This window comes from Heloderma suspectum, chromosome 1 (genome assembly GCF_057233095.1).
Source record: "Heloderma suspectum isolate Gila_16-S chromosome 1, 16-S_ref, whole genome shotgun sequence".
Taxonomy (NCBI): Eukaryota; Metazoa; Chordata; class Lepidosauria; order Squamata; family Helodermatidae; genus Heloderma; species Heloderma suspectum.
This window is the reverse complement of record NC_139458.1, coordinates 109,850,348-109,866,880: the sequence shown is the minus strand read 5'-3', so window position 1 is coordinate 109,866,880 and position 16,533 is coordinate 109,850,348. Positions and strand designations below refer to the sequence as shown.

At 44.6% G+C, this 16,533-nt stretch overlaps 1 protein-coding gene across 1 annotated transcript in view; it reads right to left on the bottom strand.

The window, feature by feature from the left end:
* Positions 1-16,533, bottom strand: part of SPON1 (spondin 1) — a 508,583-nt gene that overhangs the window by 480,276 nt on the left and 11,774 nt on the right. The window contains exon 2 of the mRNA XM_084828189.1: positions 3,780-3,886. Coding sequence (XP_084684315.1) covers positions 3,780-3,886 — 107 coding nt within the window. The remainder of the gene's footprint in view (positions 1-3,779; positions 3,887-16,533) is intronic.

Sequence of the window (16,533 nt, the reverse complement as noted above, 5' to 3'; positions counted from 1 at the left end):
GGGCTGCCCTTTTGGGTGGCAGTCCCATGTATCTTAGGTGCAGTTTTCATTTTACAAATGCATATAGGCTAACAAAGATATCCAGATATTCCAATGGGAAGACCATAATACATATATTCAGCACATTTAATATGTTCAACATGCCTATATGTTCTGTGCTAGCAGAAGAGGGACTTGCAAATAAAGGCCAATGAGGTTATTTTCAGTGTCTGTTTCCTAGCGGCTCTCCAGAAATAGTCTGTGATATTTTTTTTCTAAAATGCTTAAGTACATGTCATGGAATGGTGTTTGTCTTTGTAATGACTAATCTGTAAGAATAATCATCCTATTTCAATTTTGCAAAGTTCACGTTATTAGCTGTTATCATCAACAACAATACATTTATTTTTTCTGCTCAACATGCTATGCCAAACAATTTCAGCAAACATTCAACTGTATGACTCAATATAGATTCCTGTGAAATAATGAAATGATCCAGGATTTTGGAAAGCATCATAGACATAAAAGTGAGGATTATATGTTTTTATGGGATTGCATCTGCTGGAGTGATTGCACAAGTTATATACTCTTCATTGAGCAAAAACCAAATGGACAAAGAGGATTTTTATTGTGCCCCAACCATTCTCTCTATGATGAAGTTGATGTTTTCCACATCACTTACCAGCCCCAGATGAAAAAAGAATGTAGCCTTCAACAGATGGGGCAGTGAGGGAACCAAGATGAGAGTGTGCTTGCTGGAATATGAGGCTGGATCAAAAAGTGTCCCTCTGCTATCAGAAAACCTCTTCTGCTCACAGAAGTGCTGGGTCTAACTTAGTGAAAGAGCATTGCATGAGAAAAGTGACTCCTAATTCACCAAGAGGAGGAGTTTACAGACTGTGTAAAATCCACTCCGTCTGTGTTTTGCAGATTGTCAGGCGCCTTTTGTTCCGTCATCCGCCCTCAGACGGATGCAGATCTTTTTTCGTCATGTGGGAAAATACGGAAATAGTTATGTAAATATTTACATAAGTATTTATGTAAGTATGTACATAATTTACTCCAGTACGTAACATTTAGTATATTGTCCTCTATTCCATTCTACATTTCCTCAGCAGAAACTTACGTATTTTTATACAGATTTATATGCGTAAATTTCAGGAAAGTAAAAAAATAATCCGAAAGTCCATGGACTCCGTAGGGCCTGAGGCAGTCACTCTGCAGCGGATTCCGCAGGTCGGATTCTTAGAAATCTGAGCTCATTTTAATCCATCTCGAATTTCTCCAGCATCCCTAACCAAGAGCCAAAACTCTTGAAATGTGGGTGGAGTAAGAGAGGCACCTGACCCAGGAACAGTCTGGTGCAAAATAGGTATCAAAGCTCATGTAAGATACTGCCAGTTATTTAAATACCAATACATTATATCACGTTTTATTTTTCAGCAACAAATAATTAGGTGCATTTTCATGGTGCCTGATGAAAACTGGGTATCAGCTTACTCAAAGGCTTAGTGCAGGCAGCAAGCCAGGCAAAGTCATGCCATTGCAGTACCTCACGGCCCATGTGCCTGCAGCCTAACAAAATACATCACATTCATCCAGTGAATGCTGCTGGTGGGAGAAGAAGGCATCTGAAATCTATGACTAAGGCCAGTTGCTTCTGACTGGACAGTAGTAGCCAGTAGGGATGCTGGAGAAATCTGCTGTGGACTCCAGTGAGGCTGGATTCCCAAGAATTCAACCTGTGGAGTCCACAGAAGACCGGCTCCTCTGGATTTTGCACAGGGCACTTTTCCAGCTTTATAAATAGCAAGAGAGGCTAAGGGCGGCTGTCATTAGCCTATTGTGGGAACATCACGGCCGTAAAGCACTTCTACACAAATTGCTGCAGTAAAGTGCTTACCTCTATGTAAATTGCAGTGATAAGTGCTATGTAAATTGCAGTGATAAGTAGAAGTAAGCACTTTATGGTCATGCTTTACATAGAAGTAAGTGCTTTATGGCTGTAAGTGGCAGAAAATACACAAATTACAGACATAATTATCTGTAATTATCCCATGATAGGCTAATGGAAACCACCATTAGCACATCTTACCATTTTTGAAGTCAGAAAGATGCCCAGCAAAATCCAGTGGATGCACCAGGGCTCTGGGGAAATCTGGTAAGTTCCAAGCGGCCCAGATTTCTCAACGGTGGATACACACACACAACCCGGACTGGACCAGATGTTGGGGGCAGGGTTTTCACCTCTCCCTAGCAGCCAGCTGTATTTTGTATGGCCGTTCTCAGTGGGAGCAATTTATCTGAGCAGTGAGAACTTGGAATTTCAGCTGCAGTATCTTTTAAGGTCCTCTTGGCAATCGTTGTCCTTAGGCATGGGGTCCAGGGACAAACCTTGTTTTATATGTTTAACCTCATGTGTCCCCAAAACCCTGTTTTATATTTTTTAACATCATGTGTCCCAATAAATACCTTTTATTGCATGTGGAGGGGAGGGGATGTAAAACTGTGGAGTTCCTTTGGGCATAGAAATGGCAAGTTGCAGCACCAACTGGTACTCTCTACCATAGCTTTTTTTTTCCTTTTCTTTTTTAAGGTGATGGCTTGTACAGCATGGAAGATAGAATGGATTGTATCCAATGGTGTCATTCTGCTAGCACAAAACTTGTACCCCTTGCAGAAATCCCGTTTTGATCCTTGCACAAGTGTTAAATCCAGTTCTTTAATTCTGCTTGTGCAAGCCATTTCACACAAGCTGATTGCACAAGGCATCCCACCACTCATTATGACTTCACTAGTGTGAGTTGTTCTGCTAGCAGTCGTGCAACCGTTTGTAGAAGATTGCCAACTCTTGTCATTTTTCCACTAGCATAATGTTGGATACAACTCAATGGAACAAAAAAGGACTGAGAATTTTTCTCTGTCTGACGAAGGCTCCTAAGTACAATGGAACTCAGTAAGAGCACCAGTGGTTTCTTGTTGAGTCAGTTTAATAGCTGGAAGTAAGATTTCTAGCAATGCAGAGGCAAAAAATATTCCTGGACCTGAACTTAGTATTTGTTTTGTTTTGTTCATACACCATCAGGAAACATATGACAGCTGCATGATTAATGTTTTCTTGCAAAACTCAAGGGCTGCATTTCACATCAGCACAAATGGCTGTTCACGAAAGTACATGTCCTGGACCCTTACTTGGGACTCAGCCCCAGTGCATTAAGTGGGGCTTACTTCCAAGTGATGATGGCTAGATTTGAGCTGCCTAAATATCAAAATGTCACTGTGCTAAAATGATCTTTGCTAGTCTAGACAAAGGAGCTAGCCGGAAAACAGACAAACTGCTGGACAACGTCAACAGTGCAAAATATTTGAGCTGGACTGTATTTGTTATGAATAGCTGCCTACCATGGCCAACCTCTGATCTCTTGTATCCTATTTGACAAAATCGTTAAGGTTGCAATCATCCGCATGCTTAACTTGGAAGCAAGTTCCATTGACCTCAGTGGCACTTACTTCTAAGTAAATATGCAGAGACTTGGATATAAAATGTATAAGAATGCAGTGACACTTCATTGAACTCTACAGTCAACTTGAAGTTCATGTTAAAATGGGTGGGAGGATTCATTTCCCATATAAATCTGATCTTTAGCTGGAGCTACAAAGCTTATACCATACCTGTGACTACAGAAATAGAAACATTTTCACAAATAGATGATGCTGTTTGTATAGCTTATTTCCTGCTGATCAATCACCATTCAGTGAGGATCACTACAGCGGCCACAGTTCAAGAACCAGCTCCTCACCTGGAAGGTTCCTGCGTGGTCTTCCTCTTTGTCTCCCTCTTTGCCTTCTTTCAAAGCAATCAGTGTGAATCCACGAAAATAGGCTGGAGTAGCAGCGGAAAGTGTTACTGGGGGGGAAAGGCAGAAAAAGAAAAAGACCTTTGAAATGAACTTGTCTCTACATAGCTTCTCAACTCAATACCTTGGTCAGTGCTGGCTTCGGGGGGGGGGGGCTTCGAAGATGGAAAAGGCAGGACGTGCAGAATGAAAATTCTATTAGGGTGCATCTGGTCTTCTTGGATACTCTGTGCAAGGTGGAAATGGTTGTACTGTTTGGATGGTAGATGCTCTGCTGGTCTTGTGGCCCAGGCAAATGCCATAATTTTGAAAGCCACCCCTTGATACTGGGGTGATTTTCTTTAAACTAATGAAAGGAAAGCTAATAATATATTTAGCAGTCTAAGAGAAAGTAGTCATGGATGCATATATGCATCCAGCCCGAGCTTGGGGGGGGGGGGGGCTTCAGTCTTTGGGTGACATCCAGTGTTGCACAAGTGAACTTACACTCGTGCAGTGGGACTTCTCCTTCCTCTCCTCCCCCTGCCCTCCCAAATCTGTTCTGAAGATTCTCCCAACTCTCCAGAGCAGATTTGAGGACTGGAGGGGGGAATTCAGGGGGAGGAGGCATCTGTTCCACCACCAGTGTTTTTGCTACTGGCAGAGATGTGCACAGTTGGATAAATGCAAGTCTGTTGTTACTGAGTTTGCTTTAGGATTCATTCATATGCAACACGTTCAAAGGCACTTTTTCAAACTTGGATGTCATTTTTCTCTCTCACTAAGCCCTATTTGAATTTGTGCATTGGTAGATGGTTGTATGAGTAGGTTTGCTATCTCAACCACTACATTAGCATTCCTGAACGATGTGATTTACACACACACACACACACACACACACTCAAACAATATTTTCATTTTAAACCTTTTGTCTGATCATGTGACAGTATCAGCTTCCACCCAGTTGTGTTAAATCCAGAAATGAGGATCATAGCTGTAGTGGATCTTTTCCAGAATCCTCTTACTGGCAGTGGCCAGTGATGGGATCCTTAGGGCGCAATCCTATCAGTTGTGCCCTCACAGCTCAGAAGCCTCTGAGCTCAGAGGCTTCCGAGATTCCTATGCCTTTCTGGGCTGAAGCCAGCAGGGCAGGGGGAGGAGCAGAGGTGATCTTCGCCTCTCCATCTTCTGCCTTTGGTGATTTTTGCTAGATGGGCTTAAAAGCCCATCTAGCAAAGGCCCTTCAGAAGGAGAGGGAAGGAGGCTGGGGTATCTCACATTCTGGCCTCTCCGGTCTCCTCTCCCTGCCCATGGGAATGCCCCCTTTCCTCCTCCTCCAAGGTCACTTTTCAGATCTCAGAGGGCAGCCAGTGCGGTTCTTTGTACACCAGCTGCAAGGGGATGGGGGAAGGTCGGATTTCTGACTGCCTCTTCCACGGTTGGAGTGCTTTCTCTGACCTTGGAAGGGTTTTTCTGAGCACTCCTGTGGTCCCTGGGACCCCTCTCTCAGGGACCAGAGGATTGTGCTCTTAGAGTCTTTGGTTGGAACAAGCACAGTGGAGGTTGGTGGCTCCGATACTGGTGGGGCTGTGATCCATTCTGGGCTTCAGTCAGAACCAGCCAGAATTCTAAAGGAACTATCCAAGGTGCTGAACCTATTTTGGAGGTAAGGTTGAAAACCTTGGATAGCTCCTGTAGAGTTCTGGCTGGTTCTGACTGAAATTCAGAATGGATCACAGCCCCACCAAAATCAGAGGCACCAGCCTCCACTGAGCAAGCAAGCAAAAGGTGCCCCAGTGATAGCTCCAATGATGTTGCACCAGCATAAACCAACCCCTGTGCAATTTGACTAGTGCAATGAGAAGAAGTGTCAATTTACCGCTGAAATTCAGCAGTGGCAGCAAATCACTGCTTTCTCCTATTGCACAAGCACTCATTGATGCTAGTGCAATGTCGGCAGCACTAGCAGGAGTGCACGATTGGATCATTCCTTGGAGATATCCACCACTGGTGGTTGTTCTCCAGCTTCTGGCAGTAGGAACTGTAGGAAATATGGTGAACATTTGAACCTTCCTGACTATTGTATCAGAGACCTCAGTATTACCGTTCTCAAGAAAATCAGTCCTGAGAGTCATGAGACTATCAGATTAGGCAGATTAGATTGACTTTCTGACAGCAGGTGAAGGCCTTTTTTAAATTTTCCCAGACATTTTAAGAACTTTTTTTAGTGCCTTTATTAGGCTGCTGGTTTTACTTTGGTTTTTCGATGTTGTAACAGTTTTATTCCTTGCTGCTGGTTTTATCTTGATTTTATTCTGCATTATTTTTATTTTGTTTTAATGTTTGTACTTTGTTTTTAAGGTATTGTACAGAGAACTTCAGTTATTGGCCAGTTTAAAAGTGCAATAAGTAAACAAACAAACAAATTGTGCAAACATGGACCCGAATAAGGACTGAGGTTCTTCTACATTAAAAACGTACTGATATGCTCTCTTATGTATTTTGCACATACATTGCTGTCCTTTTAGAAATGGGGCCTAGTGAAAGTAAACATTGCGTTAACTGCCTTGGTTGCCAGCACTTCCGGCAGCTGAAGAAGTGGGCTGCCACCTACAAACGCTTATGCTGTATCAAATTTAGTCTCATAAAAAGTGCTGTTTGACTCAGACTTGAAATAACTACCCAAAGACTGACTAAGATACCTCCCTATATGAAAATAAAATGTATCTTGTTGTGAGAAATTGGCTTCAGATGCAGCCGTGAAGAAGTGCATTTCATTGTTTCACCAGCACTTTGTGCTGTATGGCTGTTGGAAAACTTGGGTGGGTGCTGGCAATGCTAATGCAGAGAATATGCATGAGGGGAGTTCGTTTTGGTGTAAATGGCAGACAAAGGGATGGACGGATCCGTCAGTCTTGGTCTCGCTGGGTTTTTGAGGTCAAATTCAGTTCGTCCTGTTTCCACATGAGCTTGCGATTTTTAAAAAAACCAAAATTGATACAGAAATGTATACTTTTTGTGTGAGCATTTTTCCTAACACATGCAGGCATTTTTGGTGTGTTTGGGGTACGTGCAGTTTTAACAAGTTAACATGGTAGAAATGCTATTTTGTGTGCACTTTTCCGTAATATGCGCATTTTTGTGAGCATTTTTCCAATTCTGAGAAATGCAGATTTCAGAACACAATGTAGTGGCAAGAGTGTTGGACTAGGAGCTGGGAGATCTGGGTTCTAGTCTCCACTTGACCATGGAAGCTCACTGGGTGACTTTGGGCCAGTCACAGACTCTCAGCCCAACCCACCTCACAGGGTTGTTGTTGTGAGGATAAAATGGAGAGGATGATGATAATGTCAGCTGCCTTGGGTTCCTTGCAAGAGGAAAAAAGGTGGGGTATAAATGCAATAAATAAATAAATAAATAAATAAATAAAATACTGTCTTAGATCACTGAAAACCTCGAGAGGTGCAAATTAAGTGCATCTGTCAGGAAAACAAAATAAAGTGCGAGGGGATTGTGCACGGCAGTAGCAGTGCCACCCACTGCTGCTGGCACTGCTGACACCATGTGCAAATGGCTCCTTCTCCCCTTCCTGGGACTTCCTGGGACCTGGGGAGAAGGAACCATTTGCAGACAGTGCCAGCAAATTCAGCTCAGTGGCTCAGCTCCCTAAAGCAGGACAAGCTGGGGGCTCATGGGAAATCCATGGAGCCCCAAGAGGGCTGGATTTCCCTGTGCCGGACTGACCTATGCAGTCCTACAGCTCCCAGCATGCCCCAGCCAGAATGCTTTTCTGTCTAAACATGTGTAGGGTTGTGCCTTTAGTATGTTCACTCAGAAGAACGTATTCTAGGGTGTGAGTCCTATTGCACCGTTCAGCACAAATGGATTCACTCCCTAGGGGTGCTGAACATCTTTCAGCCAAAAGGTTGGGTTAAATGTCTGAGCAGCTCTCAAAGACCACATTCCGGCAGTGGGCGGGGCCAACGGCAACATGGGAGGGGCCAAAATCCCCCAAACGCCATCGTGTTTTAGCGTAAAGCTCTTAGTGCCAGTAGCAAAGCCTTATGAGAGGTGTTTCAACCTTGTAGAATGTGTGTGTGTGGGGGGGGGGGGCTGCTCAAAAGCCAGTAAACCACCATACAATAGGTGGCCAGGGGGAAAGGGATGGGGACCCCAGGCAGGATGGATGGGGCCTGCAGGCCTGAGGTCCAACACCCCTGCCTGAGGAAGCATGCTTAAGATGGTGTCCCTTCTTCCCCAGAGTCTGGATTGTACTGCTGCACCCAGGTTCAGAGCTGGAGAGGTAGTGACCAAGGGGAGCATGTGGGTGCTGAGAATGACAAAGGGCCACTGGGTCCGGCTCTGGCTCTGGCTGCAGCTCCACTTCCTCCTCCCTGGAAGGCCAAAGGCTGAGGGTGGGTGGAAGTGTAGGCAAGGCTCTGGTCAGGGCTGCCTGGATTAGGCTGCAAAAGACACGCAGGACTGCTCACGGAGCAAAGTAGCAGCCACCACAAATCCAGGGCAGACCGTTGTGAGGGATGGACAACTCTGCCTATTTTGTTTCTTATTCTTCCAATCTTAAGCACGGTTCACCTAACATTGAGGTTTGTTTTTTTAAAAACACCTTTGCCCAAATAATTGTAGACATTTTGGTGTGCATTTCTCTGAATACTTTAGTTTTTGTATGCAATTGTGCCTAATGCCCACCTTTCTGCAAGCAATTTTCCTAATATAGTGCATTTTTGAACAGCCCACTCAGAAGGCCAGGACCCATTTCCTGGCCTCACCCCCTTTCCCCGGTGCGTGTGTGTGTGTATATATATATAGATATGCATATATATACACACACACACACTCCATGTTTATCCCATCCTTCCTCCAAAAAGCTCAGAGTGGTGTACATGGTTCCCTTCCCCTCTCATTTTAAGTCCACAGCAATGGGGTAGATTAGGCTGAGAGGGTGACTAAATATCATGCCCAAGCGGGGTTTGAACCTGGATATCCATATTGCCAATCTAATATGCTAATGTCTACACCACACTGGCTCTCTCAACTCTTCTGGGGAAGACAGCATGGCAGTGGCTTCAAAAATGGCTGATGAATCCCAGCAAAAGTATATGAGTGGAAGAGTGTATTGCTGGAGAAAAGTTCTCTCAGCTCTAGTGCAGGTTTAGTTACCATAATTAACCCAAGGTGACATGCTGTGGTGGCCATTAGAGCATCTGCTTTGCATGCATAAGGTCCCAGGTTTGATCCCCGGCATCTCCAAGTAGGGCTGGAGGAAGTCCAGCCTGAAACCCTAGAAAGCCACTGCCAGTCCGTGTTAACAATACTGGCCTAGATGAACCAATGGTCTCACTTAATGTAAGGCAGCTTCCTATGTACCTCCCCTCCCCTCGCAGTGGCAGTCCTTAGAGGAACATCAGAGTGTTCACAGGAGGGAGCATTCATTGATCTCTATAAACAGAGCCCTTCTGCTTGCCATCTGAGCTATCAGAACATGTTCTGATTCTCTGAATCATCTCCCTGCACAGAATGGCAATGATCAGTTGGTGGGAGATTTCCAGCCCTCCAGAAATGCAGACAAGTTTCACAAATGTGTCAAGTAAGAATATATAATTTATTCATTATAACTTGGCCCTGGTTCAGAGTTTATTCAACTCACTGGCTGCTTTACACTTGGTTTTTCTTTTCTATGCAGAAATAACTTCCAGTTTGAGTAAACATATATCCTTGTGCACATAGCATATCTGAAGATGACCCAACTGCAAAAGTTCAAAAACGGCAGCAACATCCAACCATGTAAGTGATTGACCCACAATTGTCAGTGGGTCTAGGGAAAAGGGGATGGCAGAGGATGAGATGGCTAGATAGCATCACCGATGCAATGAATATGAACTTGAGCACACTCCGGGAGAGAGCGGAGGACGGGAAGGCCCGGCGTGCTATGGTCACGAAGAGTCGGACACAACTTAACAACTGAGCAACCAAGGCATAGTGCTAGGGCTTCTTCACGCTGAGCTTTTATCCTGCTATTGAGATTGCTCACTCACGGAAGTTTACAGGTCCTTTTCATGACGGCATTAAACTCCTGGGCACATCCAGAGGTATTTCCTGGTTATTCCATCTCAAAAAGATCCAGAACTAATTAACAATCTTTTTAAAGTTGGAATGTTCTGCAATTAAAACAGCCACTAAATGGCGCTGTTTCATTGAGCTCTATGGAAACTTGAAAATTAAAAGCTTCCCCTCTCAATAATCACGTGGTCACCGTCTGGGAGCCTGCTGTTAATGCAGAAAGGCTTCACAACGGGAGGACTGCAGGGCTTTTCCTTTATGTAAAGGCAGCCTTAGTCTTGAAGTTCAAATCTCAGCACATCCAGAAATGTTCGTGATGTTATTAGGCAGGTCAAAATCTTCCAACATGTCTGTGGTTGACAGTCACAACTTTCACTCTGCACTGGCAAGAGTAGCTAGGGGAAACATCAGATGACCTGACTGATGGCTGTACCACGGTGGAAAGTCCTTTCCTGTCACTAACGGGCTGTGACTCAGGGGTAGAGCACATGCTTTGCATGCATAAAGTCCCAGGTCCAATCCTTGGCATCCCCAGTCTGCTTGGAAGAACCTTTGCCTGAAACCCCAGAGAGCCACCATCTGTCAGCGTCAACCATACTTAACCAGATGGACAAATGGTCAGACTCGGTATAAGGCAGCTTTTTGAGCTCTTTATCTTTTTGGTTGTCCAGCGGATGGATACTTGCTTGCATTTCCAGTGAACTGGAAGCGCCTGTTCATTAAGGGGCTACTCAATGGAGAGAGCATGATTGATCAGATGTGGAGAGGCCATCTCCTAGTGCTTCGCTCTAAACCAGATTGCCAACCAATCTGTCAGCCAACGTGGCATGGGAGAAACTGTTCAGCAGAACTGCACTTGATGTTGAACTGCCTCCTCTTGAGAGGCAGCAGGGTTCTCTCTAGATATCCACAAGTTACCAAACTCATGGTCAGCAGCACAGGTCAAGGAATCGGTATGAATATTTATGCATGTAAATGCAAACTAGTAATGATTAAACTAATAAAAAGTGGCATACAATGGAAACAAGTGCAATCTTAGTAGAAGCTAAACTCAACAAACAAAATGTGTATGTTCTGCCAGTGGTTCATTAGGTCAATATCCATTTCCATCCCGTCTTGTATAAATCTTTTCTTACTGAGTAGAATACATATTTGCTCCTCCTACAGATAAATGAGATGGGGCCATAGCTAAGCAGATAAATGCTTAATTCCTTTCTTTAGACAACAAGCCCACAGTAGCACTGATTAATACAGAGCAAGTCAAAACGTCAAGAGTGCCTTGCAAAAGGGAAATGGATCTCTCTCCCCTTGTATTTATACTTTCTCTTGAACTACGCACTCTGGTTTTCATATTGCTTTTTCAGGAGAGGCCAGTACAAACCAAAAGGTCACATCAAATTGTCAAAAGTGGCGGGACAGAGGTGGGGGAGTGGCGAGGGTCTTTGTTGTAAAATCCTCGTGACAGAAAAATAAAACATTTTCTATGGGAAGAACTACTTGGAAATCTCCACCAAGCTGACTCCACAATGCTTAACTAAGCTGGAGGCAGAAGCTGTTTATTCCTTATAGAAGTGGTATACAATGGTGAATAGGAAGATATTCAACGTTCCGTTGGAAGGAACAGTTAACATGTATTACTCTAGTCCAGGGATAGGCAGTTTGATGCCCTCCAGCTGATTTGGACTACAACTCTCATAATCCCTGACCATTGGCCGTGCTACTTGGGGATGATAGGAATTGTAGTCCAAATCATCTGGAAGGTGCCAGGTTGTTTACCCCTGCTCAAGTCTAATTTTTAATCAATAAAATAGAATCTTCCATATGATCCACCCCCCCCCCCCAGTTATAAGAATCATTTTATGTGTACTTGTTTTAGTATTTTCTTTCATGAGTAAGTCTAGGTGAACACCTAGCATTTATGATTTATAGAGCACATCTCCAAATTTTATCATCATGCTGAGGGCACAGCTTCCCAGAGTCATTAGATTACATGAGTCTCCTAGTTATTAAACCCCCACCCAGTCCTGCTGGTTATAGAGGAAAATCTAAATATATGAATATTAAAGGTTAAAAACCAAACAAACAGTCATGGTGATTTTATATTGAAAGGTTCTCCATTTTAAAGTCATGTTTTTAAAAAGTCTGACTCATGAGATTATGAAATAGCTTGGTTGGAGTTGGCAATTATTCTTTCCATCAAGGCATTCTTGTATTATCTCATGCCAGTGTTTAACTAAGCTGAAACTTCATTGCAAGCCATACAGCACCCAGCACCCAGATTGTCAAAGATATGATAATTATTGTTTCTAAGAGGGTTTAAAAAAAAAAAAATGTCCTCCCCAATTATAACTTTTGAAAAATAAAGCTACTTTTTCGTATGGGTGTTCCACTGGAGTCACTTTAAGCACCTTGGTTCAGTGAGAGCAAGAAGGAGCCCAGTAGCACAACCAAGGTCCAGACCCAGCAGCCCAGGGGTCCTCCAAATTAGGGCTGTGTACCGCTTTGGTCCAAAGCCTGAATAATGAGGCAAAGCAGGCTGATTTGGAGGTGGCTCATTGCAATCAGAAGCAGATCAGAATAGCAATGAGGTGCCCATGAAACGAAGCGGCTTGTCAATGAGGCTCCTCAGTCCACCTCGTATATTAGGAGCACTTCTTATGCCTTCTGAACAGCCCAGACAGGCTGTCTCCAAAATGAATCAACTTCTGAAAGATCACGTGGAGGGCAGGAGGAGGAGGAGGAGGGAGGGGAAAGGGGAAGGGGAGAGGAGGAGGAGAGAGGGAGGGAGGGAGGGAACTTTGCTGTGAGTCAGCCTCTGTTTGCTCATTGTGAGAGAGGTGGTGTTACTGGAGAGGAGAGGACTCTGTCTGAACGTTATCTGGCTAGAGCAGTGGTCTCCAAAGTGGGGTGTATACACCCCGGGGGGCACAAGACGATCCATTTGGGTGCGTGAGTCACCTGATAACTGAGCAGCCTCCCACCACCCTGATAAGCTGCCACTGTGTGCAGTGATGGCAGAGGCAGCAAGATGGGACGGGAGCTTAGAGGGAAGCTCCACGGCATTTCTGTCTCAGCTCCAGTCCTATCCTGCTTCTGCTGCAGCCACTGAGAGCAACTGTGCTGGACTCTGCCAGGCATGGCAAAGGAACCCACAGCACTGGAGCAGCTGGCAAACTGCCGAAGGAGAGCAGGATGGAGATTAACCCTTCCCACTCTCCTTTAGCAGAATGAAGCTGAGAAAAAAGCGTGTGCTATGACAGCTATGTTAGTCTCTCCCCACCCCACCCCACCCCACTGTATTAAATGTACCATTAATTATGGTTTGCTCATTTAAAAATCCAGAAAATTTCACTGTAGTTGCCTATCTCCCCTCCCGCCACAACCTTTTCAGTTCTCTCTCAACCATTAGTTTGCCCTTAGTTTGATTATGTCCAGACTGTGTGTGTGTGTGTGTGTGTGTGTGTGTGTGTGAGAGAGAGAGAGAGAGAGAGAGAGAGATCTACAGTCAGGGCCAGAAATATTGGAACAAGGATAACTGTTTGGGCAGTTGGCCTCTGTACACCACCACATTGAAGTTGAAAGGAAACACAGCCAGATGGGAGTGAAGTCAGGACTTTCAGCTGTAATTCAAGGGGATTGACAAAAGTGGGGCACCAACCATTCAGGAAGTACAGCCAGTGGCATACATACACACCCATCGTTGGTGGCTCATAAGTAATGGAACAAAACAACATCATTTCAAACTTAAGGATCGCCTTAATACCTGGATGAAAATCCTTTGCAGTCAAGATTGCCTGAAGTCTGGAACCCATGGACATGACCACATGCTGAGTTTCCTCCCTCGGCCTCGAGATGCTTTGCCAGGCCTTTTCTGCAGCTGCCTTCAGCTGCTGCTTGTTTGTGGGTCTTTCTGCCTTCAGTCTTGCCTTCAGTAAGTGAGAGGCATGCTCTGTTGGGTTGAGATCAGATGACTGACTTGGCCATTGAAGAACATCCCCCTTCTTTGCCTTGAGAAACTCTTGGGTAGCTTTTGCTGTATGTTTTGGGTCATTATCCATCTGCAGTATGAAGCGGCGTCCTATCAGTTTGGCAGCATTCGGATGAATCTGAGCAGAAAGTATAGCCCTATACACTTCAGAATTCATCGTGCTGCTTTTATCAGCAGTCAGGTCATCAATAAACACCAGTGACCCAGTTCCATTGGCAGCCATACATGCCCATGCCATAACACTGCCTCCACCATGTTTGACAGATGATGTGGTATGCTTTCGATCATGAGCTGTTCCTTTCCTTCTCCATACTTTTCTCTCCCCATCATTCTGGTACAAGTTAATCTTGGTTTCCTCAGTCCAAAGAATCTTATTCCAGAACTGGGCAGGCTTTTTTAGGTGTTTGCTGGCAAAGGCTAATCTGGCCTGTCTGTTCTTGAGCGTTACCAGTGGTTTGCACCTTGTTGTGAAGCCTCTGTATTTACATTCATAAAGCCGTCTCTTGACTGTAGATGTTGACAATGACATGCCTACCTCCACAAGAGCGTTCTTGACCTGGCTAGATGTTGTGAAAGGGTTCCTCTTCACCATGAGCAGAATTCTGCGGTCATCCCCTTTAGTTGTCTTCCGTGGTCTTCCAGGCCTTTTGCTGTTGCTGAGCTTGCCAGTTAATTCCTTCTTTTTCAGGATGTCCCAAACTGTTGTGTTGGCCACTCCCACTGCTTTTGCTATCTCTCTGATGGCTTTATTTTGTTTCCTCAGCCTAATGATGGCCTCCTTCACTCGCATGGACACCTCTTTGGACCTCATGTTGGGAGTTGCAGTGAACAGCTACCAAATGCAAATGTAACACTCAGAACCACCTCCAGGCTTTTTATCTGCTTGATTGGTCATGGGGTACCCAGGAAACAGGCCACACTTGGCCATGCAGCTGCTTGTCAGCCATTCGTTCCATTACTTATGAGCCACCAATGATGGGTGTGTGTGTAGGCCACTGGCTGTACTTCCTGAATGGTTAGTGCCCCACTTTTGTCAAACCCCTTGAATTACAGCTGGAAGTCCTGACTTTGCTCCCATCTGGCTGTGTTTCCTTTCAACTTCAATGTAGTGGTGTACAGAGGCCATCTGCTGAAATAGTTATCCTTGTTCCAATATTTCTGGCCCTGACACTCTCTCTCTCTCTCTTTGTTCTTGGCTCCCCTCCACTTCCCCTTCTCAATTCCTGTATTCCTTCCCTTCCCATTTTTGATATCTTTTTTCCCTAAAAAAAATTAAAAACCCTTTTCTTTTAGGATTATAGTTAGTCCCCCCCCCCTTGCTTATAGTTTAGTGTTTGTTTTTCTTTTGCTGTTCTCTCTCTGTTTGTGTGTGCGCGCGTGCATGCTTGTGCTATGTTGACAAGCAAACAGTGTGTATCAAAGGAGTAAACACAGTCCACATTTCCAAAAACAGTGGGCAAAGCACTACACACATTAACAGCTATTATTTAAATAATATAATACTATACTGTGTGTTTCAAAGCAAGCAAGCCCAATATGAGGCATCTTCGGGGTCTTGGCAGGGGCAGAGGTGGGCGAGGTGCTGCTGTGCCCTCCTGGCAGGGTTGTTGTGTTGCTTCCTGCCTCTGTCAGTCCAGCAGACAACTGTCGTTGCTCTTCGTACAAGTTAATGTGCCCACCTGGCAGGGTTGCTGTCTTTGTTTCCTGCTTACCAGCCAGTGTTTTCCCAAGCAATTCAGCCAAAGAGACCCTGAGATTATTGACCATGAATAGGAAAGTAGTACTACAGGAAAGCGGTTTTTTGCACTTCAAAGAAACCTACAGCAGAGTTTAGGGACAGTGACCTCCTCACTGCTTCAACACCTGACTTGATTATCCCTTTATGAATGTTGGTTTGAGTCTCTGAGAACAGCACATTTTACCTGTGCCTAGCACAAAGCTCCTGAGCCACACTGTCTGAAATTTGGTCAGTGGGATGCCCTCCGGGGGGCTGTGCATTTCCCAACTTTTATGCACTACTGTGCAAGCAGTGAAAAGTTATAGCTCTTTGCTTTGGGAGATTTCCTTGAAAAAATCAATTTCCACTTGCGCCTAGCACAAAAGCTACTTGGGCCAAACTGTCTTTCTGAAATTTGGCAGGTGGAATGCCCTCCAGGGGGGCTGAGCGTTTCCCAAATTTCATGTACGTATCATGAAAACTGAAAAAGGTATGGACGTTTTTGTTTCCCCATGCAAGTCAATGGGAAATGAGTGATTCGGATGTCTGAATCTCGCTTCAGATTCGGATCCGAGTCAAAGTGGATGAGGTCCAAGTTGGTCCGAAGCAAAGCAGGGCTGCTTTGGAAGATCCAAAACAGCATCTGAAGTGAAGCAGGGGGGTTGTGCACAGCCCTACTCCAAATGACCACCCAGAGAGTGGGAGGTGATGAGGTCATCAGGGCAGCAGAGGCAAATTGCATTTTATTCCTGTAGTCTTGTTGGTGCTATATTTTAAGTGAGTTTACAATGCAAAACTGCACATGTTCAGAGTATTTTTAATTAGGTTTGGCAAACTGTGTTGTTATTGTAGTTATTCTAACATATCAGGAATGTCAAAGTAATTGTAAAATATGGAATGGTGGCGTGTAGGGCTGTGCCAATCCAACTCATAGG